At 36.1% G+C, this 17,636-nt stretch overlaps 1 protein-coding gene across 1 annotated transcript in view; it reads left to right on the top strand.

The window, feature by feature from the left end:
• The window catches only part of RNGTT (RNA guanylyltransferase and 5'-phosphatase), a 167,373-nt gene that overhangs the window by 61,871 nt on the left and 87,866 nt on the right, over nucleotides 1–17,636 (top strand). Inside the window, exon 11 of the mRNA XM_056486456.1 lies at nucleotides 1,369–1,533. Within this exon, the coding sequence (XP_056342431.1) occupies nucleotides 1,369–1,533 (165 nt within the window). The remainder of the gene's footprint in view (nucleotides 1–1,368; nucleotides 1,534–17,636) is intronic.

Raw genomic sequence — 17,636 nt, 5'->3', positions numbered from 1 at the left:
TATGATTTTGGAAAGAAGTGAATAAATTCATTTTGGTCAAAAATTGGCACTCTGTCTTTCTCCTGATTGAGCTACCTGTTCCAATACTACTTGCTCGCTTACCTTTGTATGCCTCATCAGAATGTCATTTTGCCAATTATTTTTGGCTCTCTTTCCAGTTGACCAGTTCAGATCTTCTCTGATGCACGCTGGAGCAGTGCATTTTTTCTTCGAGCTGCCTTTAGTACAGGAGATACCTGCTAGCAGGTTCTTCTGCTCAGTTATACTACTGCCATTGATGATTTGAATCCCACATCTTCCCAGTTTCCTTTGCTCATTGCTTTCAATTTTTGAAGAATTCTGGTTTGCAAGCCAAGGCTTTGTGAGCTTATTCCCGGTAGGCCATGAAAGAAATGGGTTTTGAAAATTATTTTCTTGTGTGAATGGAGTGGCAAAATGAGGGATGATCTCATGTAAATAACTTTTGGTGCTGTATCATACTTGTAGCAATGCAAATCTACGTGTTTTGTGTCTCATTGTTGTGAAAGTGACACCTCAGATTGAAGCAAGCTTTAGAATTTATTAGTTGACAGTTGCTTGTTTTGTTCTAGTGATATCCATAGCATGTTTTCCTCACTATCTAATGCTCAAAAGATAATAAACTCCATTACAAGCTGTTACTAATCTGACAAATGCGCATTTTGAACGCTCATACTGATCTGGTGCAATGCACCAAATGTAGAAAGAGCAATGTAAAGCTGCTGTTTTATTTCAGATCTTGAAAGGTCAGGGCATGCTGCTGAGGCTTAGCAAAGGGTTTTACTGCCTTTTTGTGACTGAGCCATCAAATATCTTGCAGGGTTTGTAGCCATTGTTTATTGGCACATTTTTCAACTGCACCTATTTTTCTCTTTTCTGTGACAGAAAAATGAACATTAATTAATGTTTCTTTCAAGGCATCAATATACTGCACTAGGGGCAAGGAGTTCACTTAAATGTGTAAATCTCGTTGCCTTGTCATTAAAAGTATTGTGAACAAAATGATCCAAATGACTTCAGAGGGAAGCTGTGTGAAGAGCTATAGCTGCCATATAAAAGCTCTAATTAGGGAGTATTTGAATTATTTTACTTAACTTTAAAGGTATTTAGGTTTTTAATTCATGTACTCTTGAATGCATATTACAGGTTTATAGCTTTCTGTGAACTTTGATTTGGTTAAAACTCTTAAAGCCTGAAAAAAAATGCTTGAAAACTGCAAATTTGGGAAAAAATTAGTAATTTGATAGTATTGCTATGTATCTGTAGGATTCTAAATATTGTGTTACAAAAACTTAGATTGTTCAAATAATTCAGTGTTTGATTTTAATACTGATTTTTGTAACTTGGCAGGGACAGCCTGTTGGAGACTGTGATTTTAATGTTCGACTTGCATGTATAGAGAAAGAGATTATATTTCCACGACATGAAAAGATGAAAAGTGGTCTCATTGACAAAGCACAGGAACCGTTCAGTGTTCGAAACAAACCATTTTTTGATATCTACACTTCCAGAAAGGTAAGCTTGATTTCAGTTGTTTTATGTTTTGGTACTGGAGGCAGTAAAACAGTGGTAGGTGTAGGTTTTCCCTCAGCGTTTTTGTTTTGTCTTCCAGTGAATTCCTCTGCTAACCAAATGTTTAGCAATTGTTGTGGGGTGATTGGCAGCTCGCGATATCCTGAAAAGTGTTTTTTTTCTTTGTTTTATTACTTATCACAGGCTTTTAGAAAACAGTTTTTGAAGTTATCAATAAATCTGAAGTACCAGGTCAAACTTTAAGGACACTGCAATCTGCACTTGAGATGATTGTGTTTCAAATGTAGTTCAGTCAACAATTTTGCCCTAATGTGTTACCACCACCTTAAAAGCATCTTTGAGATAAGAATATCTATACACTTTTAATTCATTGGGATAGTTGGTGTATGGCTTCTTTGTTGTTTTTTCCTTAGATTTTGATTTTTTCTGGTTGAAGTGGGTGTTTTAAGTGTCAATAATGACAGACTCTGAAGCCTTCTACATTTTGGAGTTGAGGTTACACATTTTTCTTTTTGTATAATGTACATTACAGGGTATTTTTCTCCTCATTTAAATCAGCCTTACCTAGTGAAATGCTCCTTTTGCTACGCTTACAACAGAAAGCTTCACAGGAGGCTTGAGATCTGATCATTGTTTTCAATAAGCAAGAAATTTTATGTCAATATTTGAGAATTGTTTATATGCCCTATGAGAACTGTAAAGAGTTTTAGGTAGCAGTACCAGCATTGATGTGGAGTTTTATCTAAGGCAGTACTGGCAAACACTTCAGAGAAATAATTATTGATTCAACATACATTTCAAATCTATATCCGATCGGAAGAATAGTGTTCATAAAAATATATTCTCAAAAGATCAATATATAAGCTAAGAATTACTGTTGCTCTTACCTCAAAATACCTCTTTCATTTCATTACTTCTATGAACTTGATGAGTATGATTCCTGCAGCACTTCCTTAGGGTAATGAAAAAGGGATTGCATTTTCATATTCATCATAACTTAGTGAATTTTTCATTATGTATGGTAAGAATAGACTATAAACAATAGGCCGGTCTATTGAAGCATTGCCCTATTCTGAAAAAAGACTATTTAAAAATAGTGTTGCTTTGCCCAAAGGATCTTTATCCTATTTTTATTCAGTCATCTCTGCAACTATAGCAACAAACGTAGTGATGAATACCTCATCAGTATGGCTGTAAAAGCAGACTTCCTCTTGCATCAGTGATGAATGTCTTGAGAGGGTTTGCCAGCTCTGTGTACAGGGCAGCAAGGTCTGCAGGAAGACAAGGAATTCCTTCTATCCTCTAAGTCTGTTCATATCCATCAATCCCTCTCCAGAGACAGGTACTGATCCTAAAGGATGACAAGTGGGACCTGCTTAGGTAGATCCTTCTCCTTATGTTCAGTTAGACATTTTTCTTTTCCAATGAGGGTTGGATCCTTTCATCTTTAGAAAGGATCTAATGGGATCCTTCCTCTCTTGACTATAATGAGCAGCTTTGTGGTGCTTAGTTGCTGCCTGGGGTTAAACAGTCGCAAGATCTTTAAAGATTTATACTCTTGAGTGGTCTCAGAAAAGCTTTGCTTTTTTTAAGCCTGGGTTTCTTCCCTGCTTTCTTCCCAGAGATGTGGCTTCTTAAGTCACCCCCAAGACTTGTTGTTTTCTAAGATCAATAGAGGTAACAGTCCTTGGTCACAGATAAGGTGGTTCTCTGCTCCAGCATGTTTAAGACTGAAAAAGTGGAAAACCCATACCTGGCCAGAAGAGGTTTCATCCAAGCTTTTGAAATATGATTTGGAGTTTTGGTTGGTTTTGTTTTTTTTTTTTGGAGTTTGGTTTGGTTTTGGTTTTTTAATTATTTTTGCTTGTTCTTTTGTTTTGTTTTGGTTTGGTTATTTTTCCCCCTAGTACAGCTGGGGTTTCCTTGGGATCAAGAAAATAATCAAATGTCCTTCATCATGTCCTATTTTTGTTATGAGAGTCTTTGATTTTTGAAACTTTTTCTCAGGATCCAGTTTGAACCTCACAAAAGAGAATGCCCTAGAACCTTTTTCACAACCTCCCTCCATAATTCCTTTCTGTGATCTGAGTTAAGACATTCAATTCCATTCTTTTTATGAAAATAATGTATCAGTAAATGTGTATTAGATTGTGTGGACTGTAGGAAGATTACTCAAAAGGCTCAGCACTATATTTCATAGCAGAAAAGGTGGCTAAAACTTTTAATTATACCAGAAACAATGAGTGTTTTTCTTGTAGACTTAGTTATTTTAAGTGAAAAAATGGAAGTAATTACTTGAAACAGCAGTAAACTTTGTGCTGTGTTATGTAATACATCCAATAATGAAAATGTTCTCAGAGTTATGGATTCGGAACTTTAATACCACAGTTAGGTACTGACTGATTTTTTTTTTTCCTAATCTGAAAATCAATTTATTGCGAAATGAAATGCACTTTTAAAGTGCAGTTATAAAGTATGGCAGTATTTGTTGTTCTGTATTGAGATTTAATTTTGGATTTTGGAAATAAGGGCTGTGTCTTTATAATGTTGCCTTCAGTGTTATTTAAGATGTTTGGATGGACTTTTTGTTTTTGTAAGACTGAGTTTTAGTAGTAAGACAAAAGAAATGGACAATCACTGAGGAGCAGGTTGTGTCTCTAAAATGTTGCTTTGTTGAACTCTGATATTGATGAAGAAAGCAGTATCACTACAATTTTTTTCCTCTGCAATCAGTTAAGCAGAGATTAGTATTTTAGCGTTAGCTGGAAACACATGTATTCAGTGACAGATTTTTTTCTTTTAGTGTAACTTCCAGTTTCTCTTAGATATTTTTGAGCAAAGTTAAGTTTTTGGTGTTCATCATTGCACTTGCATGATTGGTCACTTTTGTTGTATGGCTTCCTTTCTTTGCATTTATTGGGTTGCATCAGAACTCAAGGAGACGATGTGGTCAAATTCTCCTACCCATTGTGTGAGGATTGCAGCAGTCAGTGGAAGAAGCTGTGTTTTAGGTTAGTGCTTTAAATGCTTTATACTCTTAGGCTTTGAAACTTGGCCTTGTATTTACAGGAATATTAGGCTTTTCAACAAGACATTTTTGTTATATTGAACAGGAAGTACAGGTGCATAGAAATAATTATATTCTTGGAAATGGGCCAGCTCTTGGCTTTCCTTGCTTAAACCAGCTCACAGTTCTCTTGCAAGGGTTTTTTTCTGTGGACTGTGTCAGTCTGGATGTCGTCACTAAAGCTCATTGTCTAATAAAAATTATGTCTAGCAGGAGTAGGAAAAAAGTTCCTTTCTTTGCAGCCTGTGGTCCCATGGAGAATTGTGCCCATCACTCTCAATGGAACAATAGGGCTAAAGGTTAAACAGTGATACAGGTCAAATGAACAACCTTTTGCAAATGTTAGCACGCTGTATGTCAATGACTTGTCAGTTCTTAGACTATTATCTGGTTTTAAAATGACAGCTTGTCCTAAAGGGATTAGAGAGAAGGTAATCTCTGCTAGAAGATTAAATGGTCTAGGATATTCTTAAAAGTTTTCAGTCAAATCTGTGAACTGACAGGTGACTTACTTTGTTCTCCTGGTTTATTTGACATTCTGATTTTTATTTTTGCTTTTTAAAGTGCTTTTGTTGTCAGTAGGAGAGATGGAATGTTTAGAGTTTATACCAATAAAGGTATGGCTCCTGTTGAGACAGTTTGCTTTGGAAAATTAAGTGGCTGTGGACCTCTGATGATGCAGGAGACTGTGTAAGTGCACACTTTTCTGATGTTGCTGTGTTTTGCAGGCAGCTGAGGCGCCTGTAAGCTAGTATTTGCATGCCCTGAAAGAGTGAACCCTGATAAAGGGCAGAATATGCAGACATTGCTCATCTGTGTCTGCCAAGAGAGCTGTTAACCAAAACTGATTGAAAATGATAGAGCCCTGTCTTATATGTGCAAGTTGCCTATGGACAATGTGTGGAAAAGCTTTGCAGTCATGGGACAGAAGACAGGAGAATTGCATGGCAACAATGGTGGGTGCAGAAGTGTCAAATACTCTGTTTATTGAATTTTGCATCTCAGTGGAGAGGGAATGTTACCATCTGGAGGTTTTTATTGCCAAGAAGACTTGTTTCCTCCGTTTTTATTTTTGTTTTCATTTTCTTTGCCTTCAGGAGTAGTTTAATCATCTCACCTTTCAATCCTGCATTTCCTGACCTAGAGTTGGCAGATATTCTTCGGTGTCTGGCCTACATCATATTCCTCCATCTGTTCCATTCCAGGGTTTTGGCCTATTTATCATCTAATAACCTTTTAATTGTCTTCCAACCCATGTCCTCTCTACCATTTTGTTTCTGTTTGTCTTTATTTCTTACATTTCTTCCTCACTTAGTCCTGTTCCATCTCCCCAAAAATGGAAAATTTAATGGTGTAAAAGCAGTATTTCTTTATTCCACCCTTAAATGCATATGTGCTGGTGTAACCTTTACTTAAATCTTCTTTTTGGCATGATTTTCTTCCTGTTAACACAAATAATCATTGACCTGAGGAACCTAGTAAACAAATAGTGAATAAAAAGCTGCAAAAATGTTACCTTATTCTTATACTAGAATTCCAAATCTTCACTTGGCAGCTGTCTTATATCCCAGCATGTAGTACTTCAGCCTGATTGTTAAAAGTTATTTTACCACATGAATTGTAAAGGTAAGTACAGGCAATCAGCCCAAGTGGAAGCTTTATAAATTGTAAGATGAAATAGGTGACTAAACTGCAGATCTTGAGCTGAATGTAGGTTACTGCCACTTGAAACTGGAGCTATTTTGTGCAGCTGGCTGCAGCACTGTAGCAATGTGAATACTGTTTGGTAAACATTATTTCTGTCAGTGGGAGGTTGAGGATAACAGAGGCTTTGTAGGCCAGTGCTGGTGGTGTGTCCAGCTACCTCTGACTGTTCCTTTGCTTTCTGTGGGACAGGGATGCAGCAGCTGCTTGCTTAAGTCTGGGTTCCCTCATGCCAGGGCAAACACTGACTCAGCTGTGGCTAACTTCTCAGCTTCCTTGCTTTGTGGAGTCACTTAAGGAGACCCATTCATGAGCAAGAATCTCTGTCCTTTCCTAGAGTAAACAGAAGAGGATTAGGCTACTTGCTTTTGGTTATTATTATTTGTGATGTTGAAGGTCAAGTATAATATTTCAGCATGGTGGAATTGTAGTTAGGAGAGAAGTTTTTTTCTTTTCATTTAAGAAATTACTCACACATTAGTTACATTTCACATTTTTCAGGAAGTGATCTACTGAAGTTAAAACAAACAGTCTGGATCCATTTCCATGAAGGATTATTTTCATAACTTGTGGCCCATGTTAGATATTGCTAGTAGTACAAATGAAATTAATGTGGAATAATTCAGATGTGGAATATGTAATGAAATTCTGACTTGTCAAACTATAGCATGAGAATGAAAACAATGAAACTAGTGGAAAATAAAGGCTTATGGATGAAGTGTTCTACTTGGTGCACATTGTCAGTTTAAACATCAGGACAGTACATAGCTTTGCTTTTAACACTTTAACATTAGATTTGCAACATTTAACATTTTTGTCAATTATCTCTTCTGTGTTTCATGCTGTGAAAATATTATATACCTTTCCAAGTAGGAAAAGTGTCTTAAACAGTGATTTCTTCTTTCAGTTTTATGGTGTATTACCAAACAAGGGAAATGCAAATCTGTTTGGACCTAATTACCAATTGGTATGTCAGTATGGGCAATTGAATTGTATATTTGATATCTTCTGAATTAGTTAGAAGACTCAGCTGTGGTGACTAAGTGGGTCACTCCACTCATTAATTGAGGGGCAACTGTATAATGCTGTCCATTGTGCCACTTCACAGGCTGTCACTTTCCAAACTGCCTTCTGGCAATGCAGCTCCATAGGGAAGCCATCAGCCTTCTCGTGTTGGAATGACGTTCAAGAGACATGCGCTTAATTTGGATAAAATGAATAAAAGCACAAAGAAAATGGTAAAGATGGGGGTGAAATTTAAGGCAATTTATTATGATGCAAGATTATAGGACACTGCTGCTGTTTCTTTTCTTGTGATATGCCCAATTCTGAGGAAAAAACTGCCAAAACCCGACCTTGTACAAAATAAATCTTTAAAATAAAGAAATGACAAAATCGTAGCATTTTACTATTATGGCTTTACAGTTCTAATTTCAACTTTGTAATAAATAAAGCCCTCCAGTGCCATTGCATAGCAGAAGAATCTGATTTTTTTAAACATCCAGAATATAAAATTAAACCTTATTTTTTATTTTAAAATCAATGACTCAGCCTAGTACAAAATAGCCCAGTTTGAATCAGGAATTGTAACAGTAAATGTATGAAAACATCATATTCTTATATATCAGTTTTATGTCTAATTGAATTATTGTGTATACAGTTTTGTCTTTGTTGACAAGTCTTATTAGAAATGCTTAATAAAACAAAATCCTCAATTATCTGACTTAATTAAAACAGGCCTATCCCTGATTTTGACAACCAGAGGCCAGATTATATTGGAACAATTTACACAGGGGCTGGATAACAGATTTACCCAGGGGCTGGGTAACAGATAAACCTTATCAAGTATGTAACAATAGAAGATCATTCAACCCCCTTGTTCTCAGCCCGGTGCATTTCTTTTCTTTGACATCAGAAGAACTATGGAGTGTAGTATTTGGTCAAACAGAATATTAGGGAGCTTGCAAGCATCAGTGTGATGAGAGCCTTGCTCAGTTGAAGACATTGCAGACTTTACCAAGTGTCTTTCATCCATTCGGCAATGTCATTGATTGCAGCTAATTTGTAAATAGATCAAAGCGTTTGCAAGTTTGCTCTTCCAGCTCCAGCAAGACACTAATCTCAGATAGGTGTGTTCTGCCAAGTAGGAGAGTGTAGGTAGAGTGATGTGGGCAGCATTCCCATGCCTAAAAGGAACAAAATGAAGGCACTGTGCAGTTGAAACAGAGAACTATGAAGAGCACAGTAAATGAATGGCCAAGCTGTGAAATATATTGGTGTTCCCGTCAGGAAAAACAAATATGAAATATTGCTGTTTGGCAGGGTCATTCCTGCAAAGCTTTGAGAAATCCACATTTCTCTCATTTTGAAGCAATCACAAAAGTCAGAGTTTCTTGGAGAAGCTTATTTCTTGTATTTGAAAGAAGCATTTGAAAACATTGTAGTTAATTGATGTCAGTTTCTCAATTGTGTTTTTGAGAAGAGATTGACAGTGAGAAATGCCTCATGCTTATTTTGAATTCAGAAATGCAGATGTGCTGTCAAATTAAGCATTAATACATATAGTGCTTGTGTTGTTCTTGAGTATTGTTTTGAATATATTAGGTGCATAACCTTTGGAGTTGTTCACTCAGAACCAGCACATGGGTGATAGCTCAGTGGGACTTTTACTGTAGCATGCTCTAGGTTTTTCCAAAATGTCTCCAAATAATTAAGAAACATGGCATACAGCTAGTGTTATTAGCATATTTGAAGAGTGCTGTTAATGACTTAGCTGCAAAGCCAAGGAGATACTATAAAAAAAAAATTAGAACCATCAAACTTGATTCCCTGCCACCCTCACAATGGATTTTACTGTTGTTCATAATAGCATTTTTTTTCCTGTGTGGCTGGATAGTGAAATCAAGCTATTGTGGTTCTTAGACTTCAATATCCAAGGTTGCATCCTGACACACACTACAGTGACTTCCAAGTACTCATATATGTGGAAGTGGCTTTTCTTTGAATCTTTTGGGGAGGTAGTAGATTTAAGAAACAGTTTTCAGTAGATGATATATATGATTTCTCTTGAGTTCTCTATGAAAAAACCGGACTCTAAAATTGCCTTGTGAAACTGGCAGCATTTCCAGTAGGAACTGGGAAAGCACCTAAAGTCCAGTGTGTGAAATAGCTTATTTTTTTCCTAAGAGGTGCATCATGACACAAAGCAAGTTGCAGAGCGAGGGGATGAGTCTCTTTGGCTTTCTTGCTTGAGATGTTGCTCATTCCCGGTCACATGAGTATAAACTGGAATGTATATTGCCTTCCTCTTCTGGAAAAAATACATGGACTCAGTGAAGACTTTTCTGCAGAATTGCTGTTCTAAAAGATAATGAAGAGTGGTGTGGTTAAAATGCTAATGATCAGTCACTAGTAGTTTGGGCCCTTGTCAGTCACTGACTATGAAATTACAAGAGCAAATGGTTGAGGAAGACACTCTGCAGTAGTTGTTTTTCTTGGAATTGTGTTATTTTTGGTCTATGGTCTGGTGACTAGCATTAAGTCTTCAGCCTATTTGGCTTTAACAGACACAAAGGAGTATGGGAGCCCTGCACATCACACTTTTCAACAGGGAACAGAATACTTGGAGCTAAAGTACAGATTGCAGGTATCAGTGACAGCCTAGATCTCCAGCCTTTCAGCTTCATCCACTTGGAATGCAAGAGGGCCATCAAATGAGAGCATGTTTATAGTCTGAGAGGGCTGTTGTAGCTATAACATAAGTAAATGTTTCTTTCAATGCTCCTGCTGAGTTTCTAACTAGTTGTAGACAGAGGAGAGTACATAGTTGATGGAGCAAACCCAGAATTAGGTCACCTTCCTTCCTCTCTGTGCATGCACCTGTCTGTTGCCAGTTCATGTTATTTCAGCCTTGCTGCTCACGCTGTTACTAGTGCAGAACTTGTGGAGGCTCTGTGGAAACACCCAGGTGACTTCTTGTCCTGCTGTAATGGGCTGTACATGGGAGAGGTGACCCCTGGTAAAGCTGTCGTCCCACAAAGTGCTGGGAAGTGTGAGAAAGTGACCCTCCCACAAAAGGATTTCTTCTTGTCATTGTCTGTAATTAGAACAAATGGAAAGCTGTCAGTGAATGTATTTTTGTGGAATATGAATTTCAGATTGAACATCCTCTAACAGTGTTTTGCCATTAGAACCATATGTATTTGAATAACGTGAGTGATGCTCTAAAGGGTAAAGCAGTGTATTCTCTACAGGAATGCTTGCTAAACATCCATAGAGGAGTATAGAGAGGAAGCTACATATATTCATCTTGCAAAAAAATATTTGTTGCTAGAAACTGGTCAGTCTATGAAATATTCAGTGTTATTAAACATACCTTTATTTGACCTCTAGAAAGTGGGAAATACGCCTTGCATGCTCAGTTTTTTGGGCTACAAGTTTATCTTTAGCGGGTCTTTAGCACTGGATTCTGATCTGGTGTGTTTAAAGTTTTAAGGGTATTCCTTGTGGTACTCTTAAAACATGCTTCAGTGACCAGTTGTAGCCAATGTGTTTTTGTTGTGGCTGTTGGCTTTTCCTACACCTAACAGATGGCACTTGTGTACATTGACAAGCTGTGGGATAGCTGAGCATTACTAATAAAACCTATCACATGTTAAACTTGACCTGACATTAATCAAGTTTTGAATGCTACAAATGATTCATGGGTAATAATTAGTCTCTTGATCATATTAGTGAGCATCAGTCTGACAATGCTGCCATTATCTGCTTTCATTCTTATAGGGAACAAATCTATTGCCGTAATTAGGTGTTTTTCATGTCTTTTGAGCCAAAATGTTCTGTATGATTAACTTGGTGAAGAGGTTATTTTTAGTCTTTCAGTATGATTGATTTCAGAGCTTCTAGTAAATTAACTAACTGAAATGCTTTCCATAAAATAATATTTTATAAAAAGTATGTATTTTTAAGTTTTATCAACTGGAAAACTTCCCATGCATCTTTACACAGTTCTTTGGTATATTTTTCATCAACATATGATTCAGCTGTTGCTAGAGATTACACAGTTCAAAATAGTGGTGATTTTGTTAAACAGGTGAACCTTGGGAGTTTACTTTTACTCTTTTTGTTTAGTTACTGGTTGACATCAAGTGCTTTCAAGATGTGTTCATACAGACAAAATAGTGTTTGCAGTTTCTCTCTGTTTTTGTCTAGAATTAACATCTTGAGCGGATGGCTGTGTGAAAGCTAGGATTTGAGCTTTGAGCATAAATTTTTTTAAAGGATTTTCATACCATTTTACAGCTCTGATTTTACAGCCCAAAAGCATGAAATTTCTTTTTAAGTAATGAGCAAGTGAGAAGTTTATACTTTGTGTTCCTTATGCAGTTAGGGAAAAGTAGATAATTTCACTGGTTTACTAAAAATGTAGCAGTTATCTTCAATATGTGTTGGCTCCTAATTAGCATAGGAAACTTCTTTAAGCAATACTTCTTTGAGAGCTCAGTTTTTAATTTATTTTCTACAATTTTAATCCTACTTTTCCTTTATGCATATTTTAAATCATTAGCTTAAGAGTATTTAGTATAAGCTGTGGTTTTCTGACTGTACTCAGTTATGATGATGCATTTTCTTTCTTGCCTTTTATTGCTAGTAAGATAAATATCGCTAAATACAATGACTAATGAAGGAGGATGCATATTATAGAATTGGTTGTTACCCTGATGCAGATACACTTCAACTGATACTGTTCTTTCCTCAGTTATTTGACATAAGGTAGTATATCATATTTTGATTAGGAAATGAGACTAATGCAGAGGAAACTGGGTCATGTTAAATTATTGAAAATCTGCTTTTCAACATTTTTATAGGTCATTTGGAGGAAAACTTGAAATCACATAAATGACAGATCACTTGTGGTTTTGAGAGGGGAATAAATGTTAGCATTGAAGCAGAAAGCTTTACTTTATGACCATGTGTTAAGTCACACTACCGAGACCACTTCAGGATCTTCAGTTACCTGGAAGGAGCCACTTGGAGGCAAGCAGCCAATTGTAATAAGCCATTGGCTGGTCAAATACTTTGGCAAGTGCTCAAGTATCCAGAGATCTCCTTGAAATGAAGGAAAGATCTCCTCCTGTGGAAGAGAACCAGGGAGTGCATTTTTTCTTGCTGCTGTGGCCCTTCTGGAATATTCTGTCTAATCTAAATGGCATGGTTTCAGTATAGTGTCTGTAGGATATCTTTTGAGGACATATTGAAATATTTGAGAAGTTACATCTGCTTTCTTGTGAAATGTTTGAAATTTGAACCTCATTTCTTAAAAAAACCTCTAAGAGATTTCTTGGTCAGGGTCTAAAAAGGGGAGCAAGGAAGAAAAGTTGAAGGAAGAAAAAAACTGCTGAGAAATAGGAATCAATTTTTTAATTACACAGGCTGTACTTCATTGGACAACTTAATGAAGACTGTGGTTCTCCATCACAGCATAGTGTAATTTGAGATTGCACAGTTTTCCAAATAAATTACTTGGCACTTGAACATATCACTTGAAGAGGAACTTAAATATGCATGAGAGGAGAAGGTTTCATCCTCATAGATGTCTAAAAGTTGGTCTGAAATGATGATCCAGGTTATTTGTGGTTTGGAGTAGGGTGGGTAGGAAGCAGTAGAGCTACTAGAGGTGTGTCTTTGATCCTCTCCCATCTGCCCCTGGATTGTTAATTACACTAGGTTCGTTTGGATCAGCTGTTCTACTTGCAATGCAGTGTTAAATGAGATGATTGGTATCCAGAATGTGAAAAAGGTAGAAGTCTGCATGGATTGAATTTCATGTGTTTGTTTCTGTCTTTTTTTCCTTTTTAAAATATATATTTTAGAAGATGTGTGCCCCCTTTAATTCCCAAAACCATGAATTCCCCAGAGTCACTAACAATTGTTCTGAAAGTTTTACCATATATTTATAGTAATTCAATCAGTGAACCAAAATCAAAACTTCTCTGCACACTTTGTTTTGGACTCTATTTCTGTTAAAATGTGAACTAGCCAACTTCTATTTGTGGAAAATTTGAGATTCCATGTTTTATTTTTAAATAATGTATGAACTTTTCTCCCCTATGGCATAGTTACTCACATGCTATTTGTTGCTTTTTTTTACTTTGAGACTGAAACCAGCTGTTCCATTCTTGATACCTTCTCTGCTTTTAGACACAAAACAAGCCAAAGATGACATGATGCTAAAGGACAGGGGAAACTGGAGAGATTCTGGTGAGGAGGAAGGAGCAGAGACCACAGCTGTAGCTTAGAGGAACAGCTTCCCTCACTTGACATGAAGCTGCATTTGGTAATACTTTGAAGCATTGCACAGCAGCCTGCATATCATCTGAAAGGAAGCTTATATCCACCAAATGCATGCTTAGTTCTTTTCCACAAGGCCTCCTTTGCAAAATATACTGTTTGAAAGCTGGAGTTTAGGATGTTGGTAGTTTGGATGATGGCTCCTTCATTGCCTGATACAGACTGATTTATTTTTGGGAAATGTGATAGTTCGGATGAATCTGAGTCAGACTATTTTTGCATTATTTTAACTGATCTTAGCATAAAAATCATTCTGTGTGATTTCTGATGTCATTCAAAAACAGCATTTATGAAGATTTATGTGGTAGATTATCTGCAGAGATGTATGAGCTCATGTTTATAAAACTCGACAGTTGTTCGGATGTCACAATTTCTTTAAGGCTGATGGTGAGGGCTGTCATCCTTGGAGAAAGAGGTGGTCCTTTGAGTTGGACTGAAACCTAAGATGGTGAAGATGCTGGCTCTATGAAGTTAGGAATGACTGTAGCCCATGTGTGGTGTTTTATATTCTGGCTGACTGGCAATACAATTAACAGTTTATTTGTAACTAATACTTAAAAGTGAAGTATGTTTCCTGTCACAGCTCTCTGTAGAGTGAATAGGTCCAGATGATCAATAATTTGAAGGTGGATCTGGAAAACTCCATAGGGACTGCAGGCAGAATTGTTCTGTGTTGAAGTGAAGCATATAGCAGTCCTGAAATTGAAAAAGCAAGGAAAAGGGACGTGTATTTGTCTTGTATTATAACATTCAAAGGGATTTTTTTCTGTATCCCTAAGTATTTCAGGAGGCTAGCAAGCAGTGTCAGTTTTGAATCAGAAATACAGACAAAATGGTTAGCAGTATTTGTATATTGTGACACAGGAGATCAGTAATTACAATGTGTGTGCAGGGACCTTAGTAAAATTATTTTGTAGAAAGTCAGTATGAGTTTGCAGAGTCATCATTGTGTGTTGGAATCCTCATAACTCACATTGTGTTTGTTTCCATGAGATTTTTTTTTTTTTGGTAAGAGGAAGGAAAAGGCACAGTAATACCTGCTGGACTTACTTATTTTGTGAATTTATAATACCTGCACACTCATAATTATGTGTCTTGGTTCAGAAATACTGAAACACTAATGAAAACCTACTAGCATTGTATGGAATCTGTATGCACCTACATTTTCTCCTCTTCCTACTGAAGGAGCAAAGTGATTTATTTGTTGAGATAAGTACTGAGAGATCTCTAAAGTGTGAATTTTCAATTATCCACAGAAGAACTACTGACTAGTTCAGTGTTTTAGCAAAATCAGCTTTTGCAAGTTATTAGTGCTCTTTAGGTGACATATTGCGGCTCTTCTCTGTGGTTAAGGAGCAAGGAGAAATCCTGTTACTCATCATACAACTCCACTCAAGCCATGCAATTCTACATTCTTTTACTTAGAGAAGTGTTATTAGATGTAGCAATAATTTTAAATTGAGTTGAAAAGTATGAAAGGAAACATTGTAAATAATAAACTTTAATATGAGTATATGGCTTATTGCAGTGTTCACGGGGAAGAAGGAAGCTGAAAGGAGTGAACAAAGGGGATCTCAGATGGAAATAGATGCCATGAGGCAACAAGGAATTGGATGCCAGAAGAGCTGGTTCACATGCATCATTTACCCATCTTTTATAAAATGTCATTGAGATGCATTGCACTTTATCTGATCCATGGCAGTCATCCCAGTCAAGCAGGTGTGCCATTTATCATGGCGCCGATTAAAAAAGACCATTCTGTTCACGTTAATTAGAAATTTGAACATGTGGAATGTTGAACAATGTTTTTTAAAAGATGAACCATGACATTTGCATTTGAAGTTCATAAACTGCAAAAATTTTGTAGAGTCAAAAATACTTGCTTGTATGTCAGACGTTCCTTTCCTGCTCATTTCTGCAATATTCAATGTCTGTGTATTTTGCTGTTCACAGACAACCTTTACGTAGTTTAATTCTCAAGAAAATTTTTATGGGAATAATGTCAGAGAAAATGTGCGTTCCTTCCTCCCTTCCCTCCCCCCAATTGCTAATCCTTTATTGTCAAAATTCCTTTCTAGAGAGGGTGTTATCATTCAAATACATTTAAGTGACCTAATGAGAATGAAAGTAGAATAACTGCAAGTGCAAAGATTCAAAATCCTTTTGTCTTTAATATCTAGTGGCGCTTGGGAGGAGCTGTCTTAGTGCAAACTCTGTGGACCTCCAAGCTGAGAACGTGTGACTCTGAAACTGGGTGTCATCTTGATGGGACAGATTCCTTTACATTTTGTAATTTTGGCTAAGTAGTGAATGAAAAGTATAAAAGTGTGTTTCTGAAATGGGAAAATTTTAATTTATATTTTCCTCTCCATTTATCAAGTTGTAATAGTACTTTAATGTTATTTTCTAAAACTACTTGTTCATCAGAGTGGAGAGAGTTGCAAACTGAACAGCATTACAAATATTTTCTGCTTTTCTACATACTCCAACTTCTTAAGTTTTATTTTGGGAACGAATACATAATTCAGTTCTGTAAGCTCCAACACTGAAGTAACTGTCTTCTCAAACTGTAATTCCCTTAAGAACTTCAAAAAGAGGCAGAAACAGGGATTATTGATTTCTCTCTTTGCCACTTTGGTTAATACCTTTTGATAAGTTAGAAATTTATAAAAAGTATTCTCAATGAATTTGAAGTTTCTATTTTATTTTTGTTTGCTTGGTTTTTATTTGTTTGTTTTCTAATATTGTTATTCCTTAATATTAACATTACTCAGTGAGAGTTTTTTTGGTACCTGAATTTAATGACATCAGTCTTGTGCATTTTTTAAGTTTGAAGCATGGTCTTTTACAGATGACTGGCCATCAGTTTTGGAGCTGCTAAGTAACTTGGAAGTGACCCACGGAAGACTTAGCTTGTGTAGAAATTTAAAAAACCCGCTATTTAAAAAACTTTTTGACATTTGTTCAAATATTTTTCCTATGCACTCATTGCTCTAATAAAAGCAAAGACTATCGATAGATTTATGAAAAAAATTTGGATTGTTTTATTCTTGTTTTTTGTAGTCATATGGTAGTAGATTCATTACATTGTAAACTTCAGCTGTAAATTTCAAGATAGCAACAGGTTACAACAGCAAGGTGCAGCTTCAAGTTTCAATTATGGGATTTCTCTTCTGAAAAATTGTGTTTCACTGGATAGTTTCTTACTCGGAATTAAATATTCTTAATGTATTTTTCCACTTGAGAGTACTCTCACAGTGTGTTTTTTCCAGCTGAATTGTATCTAAAAGTTGAATAGTGAGTGAAAGCTTTCTTTGTTGTTGGAGCTATAGGCACAAATATAGGCTAATGACTGGGTAAGAGAAAAAGCCAGCTTTTTATAGCAAAATACTCAGTCATTCTGTGCAAACAGTCAGTCACAGGTTAAAGTGAAATACGTCAAATCGTTATTGTTTGAAGTATTTGGCCATCAGGCTTTTGATCCATTAAACATAAAATTGCATTGCTTTTAGTTGTACAGCCTTAGTAGGAAACAAATGTTAGTTCTTAGCTCCTTTCATATTTTATTGACTTAATTTGAATAATTTAGTCATAGTTTGGTCAGCAGGTCATTAAGTTGAGCTCTAGAAAGGAAATTGTACGAAATTGGCAGACCAGGCCAAAATGATGCTTTTAAAACTGACAATGATTTACTGGTTCTGTATTTGCTATGTTTTATCACCATGTGGTTACTTTTATGCCAAATTTTTTTCAAATATTACTAAAAGTATCTAAAACTTGAGGACAGATTCTTCATCTCAACAGTAAAACATAAATTGAAATTAATAAAGATCTATTTTTGTAGTTTTCCTAATTTTTGCTGTTACTCATCAGTTGTAATTCTCCTTGGTTATTTGCTTTTCCTTAGGCAAGTTATAATTTAATATGGAAGTATATCATAAATTCTCATAACTGTTGACTAGCT

The sequence above is a fragment of the Oenanthe melanoleuca genome, chromosome 3 (genome assembly GCF_029582105.1).
Source record: "Oenanthe melanoleuca isolate GR-GAL-2019-014 chromosome 3, OMel1.0, whole genome shotgun sequence".
Lineage (NCBI taxonomy): Eukaryota > Metazoa > Chordata > Aves > Passeriformes > Muscicapidae > Oenanthe > Oenanthe melanoleuca.
This window is presented reverse-complemented; position numbering and strand designations above follow the sequence as displayed.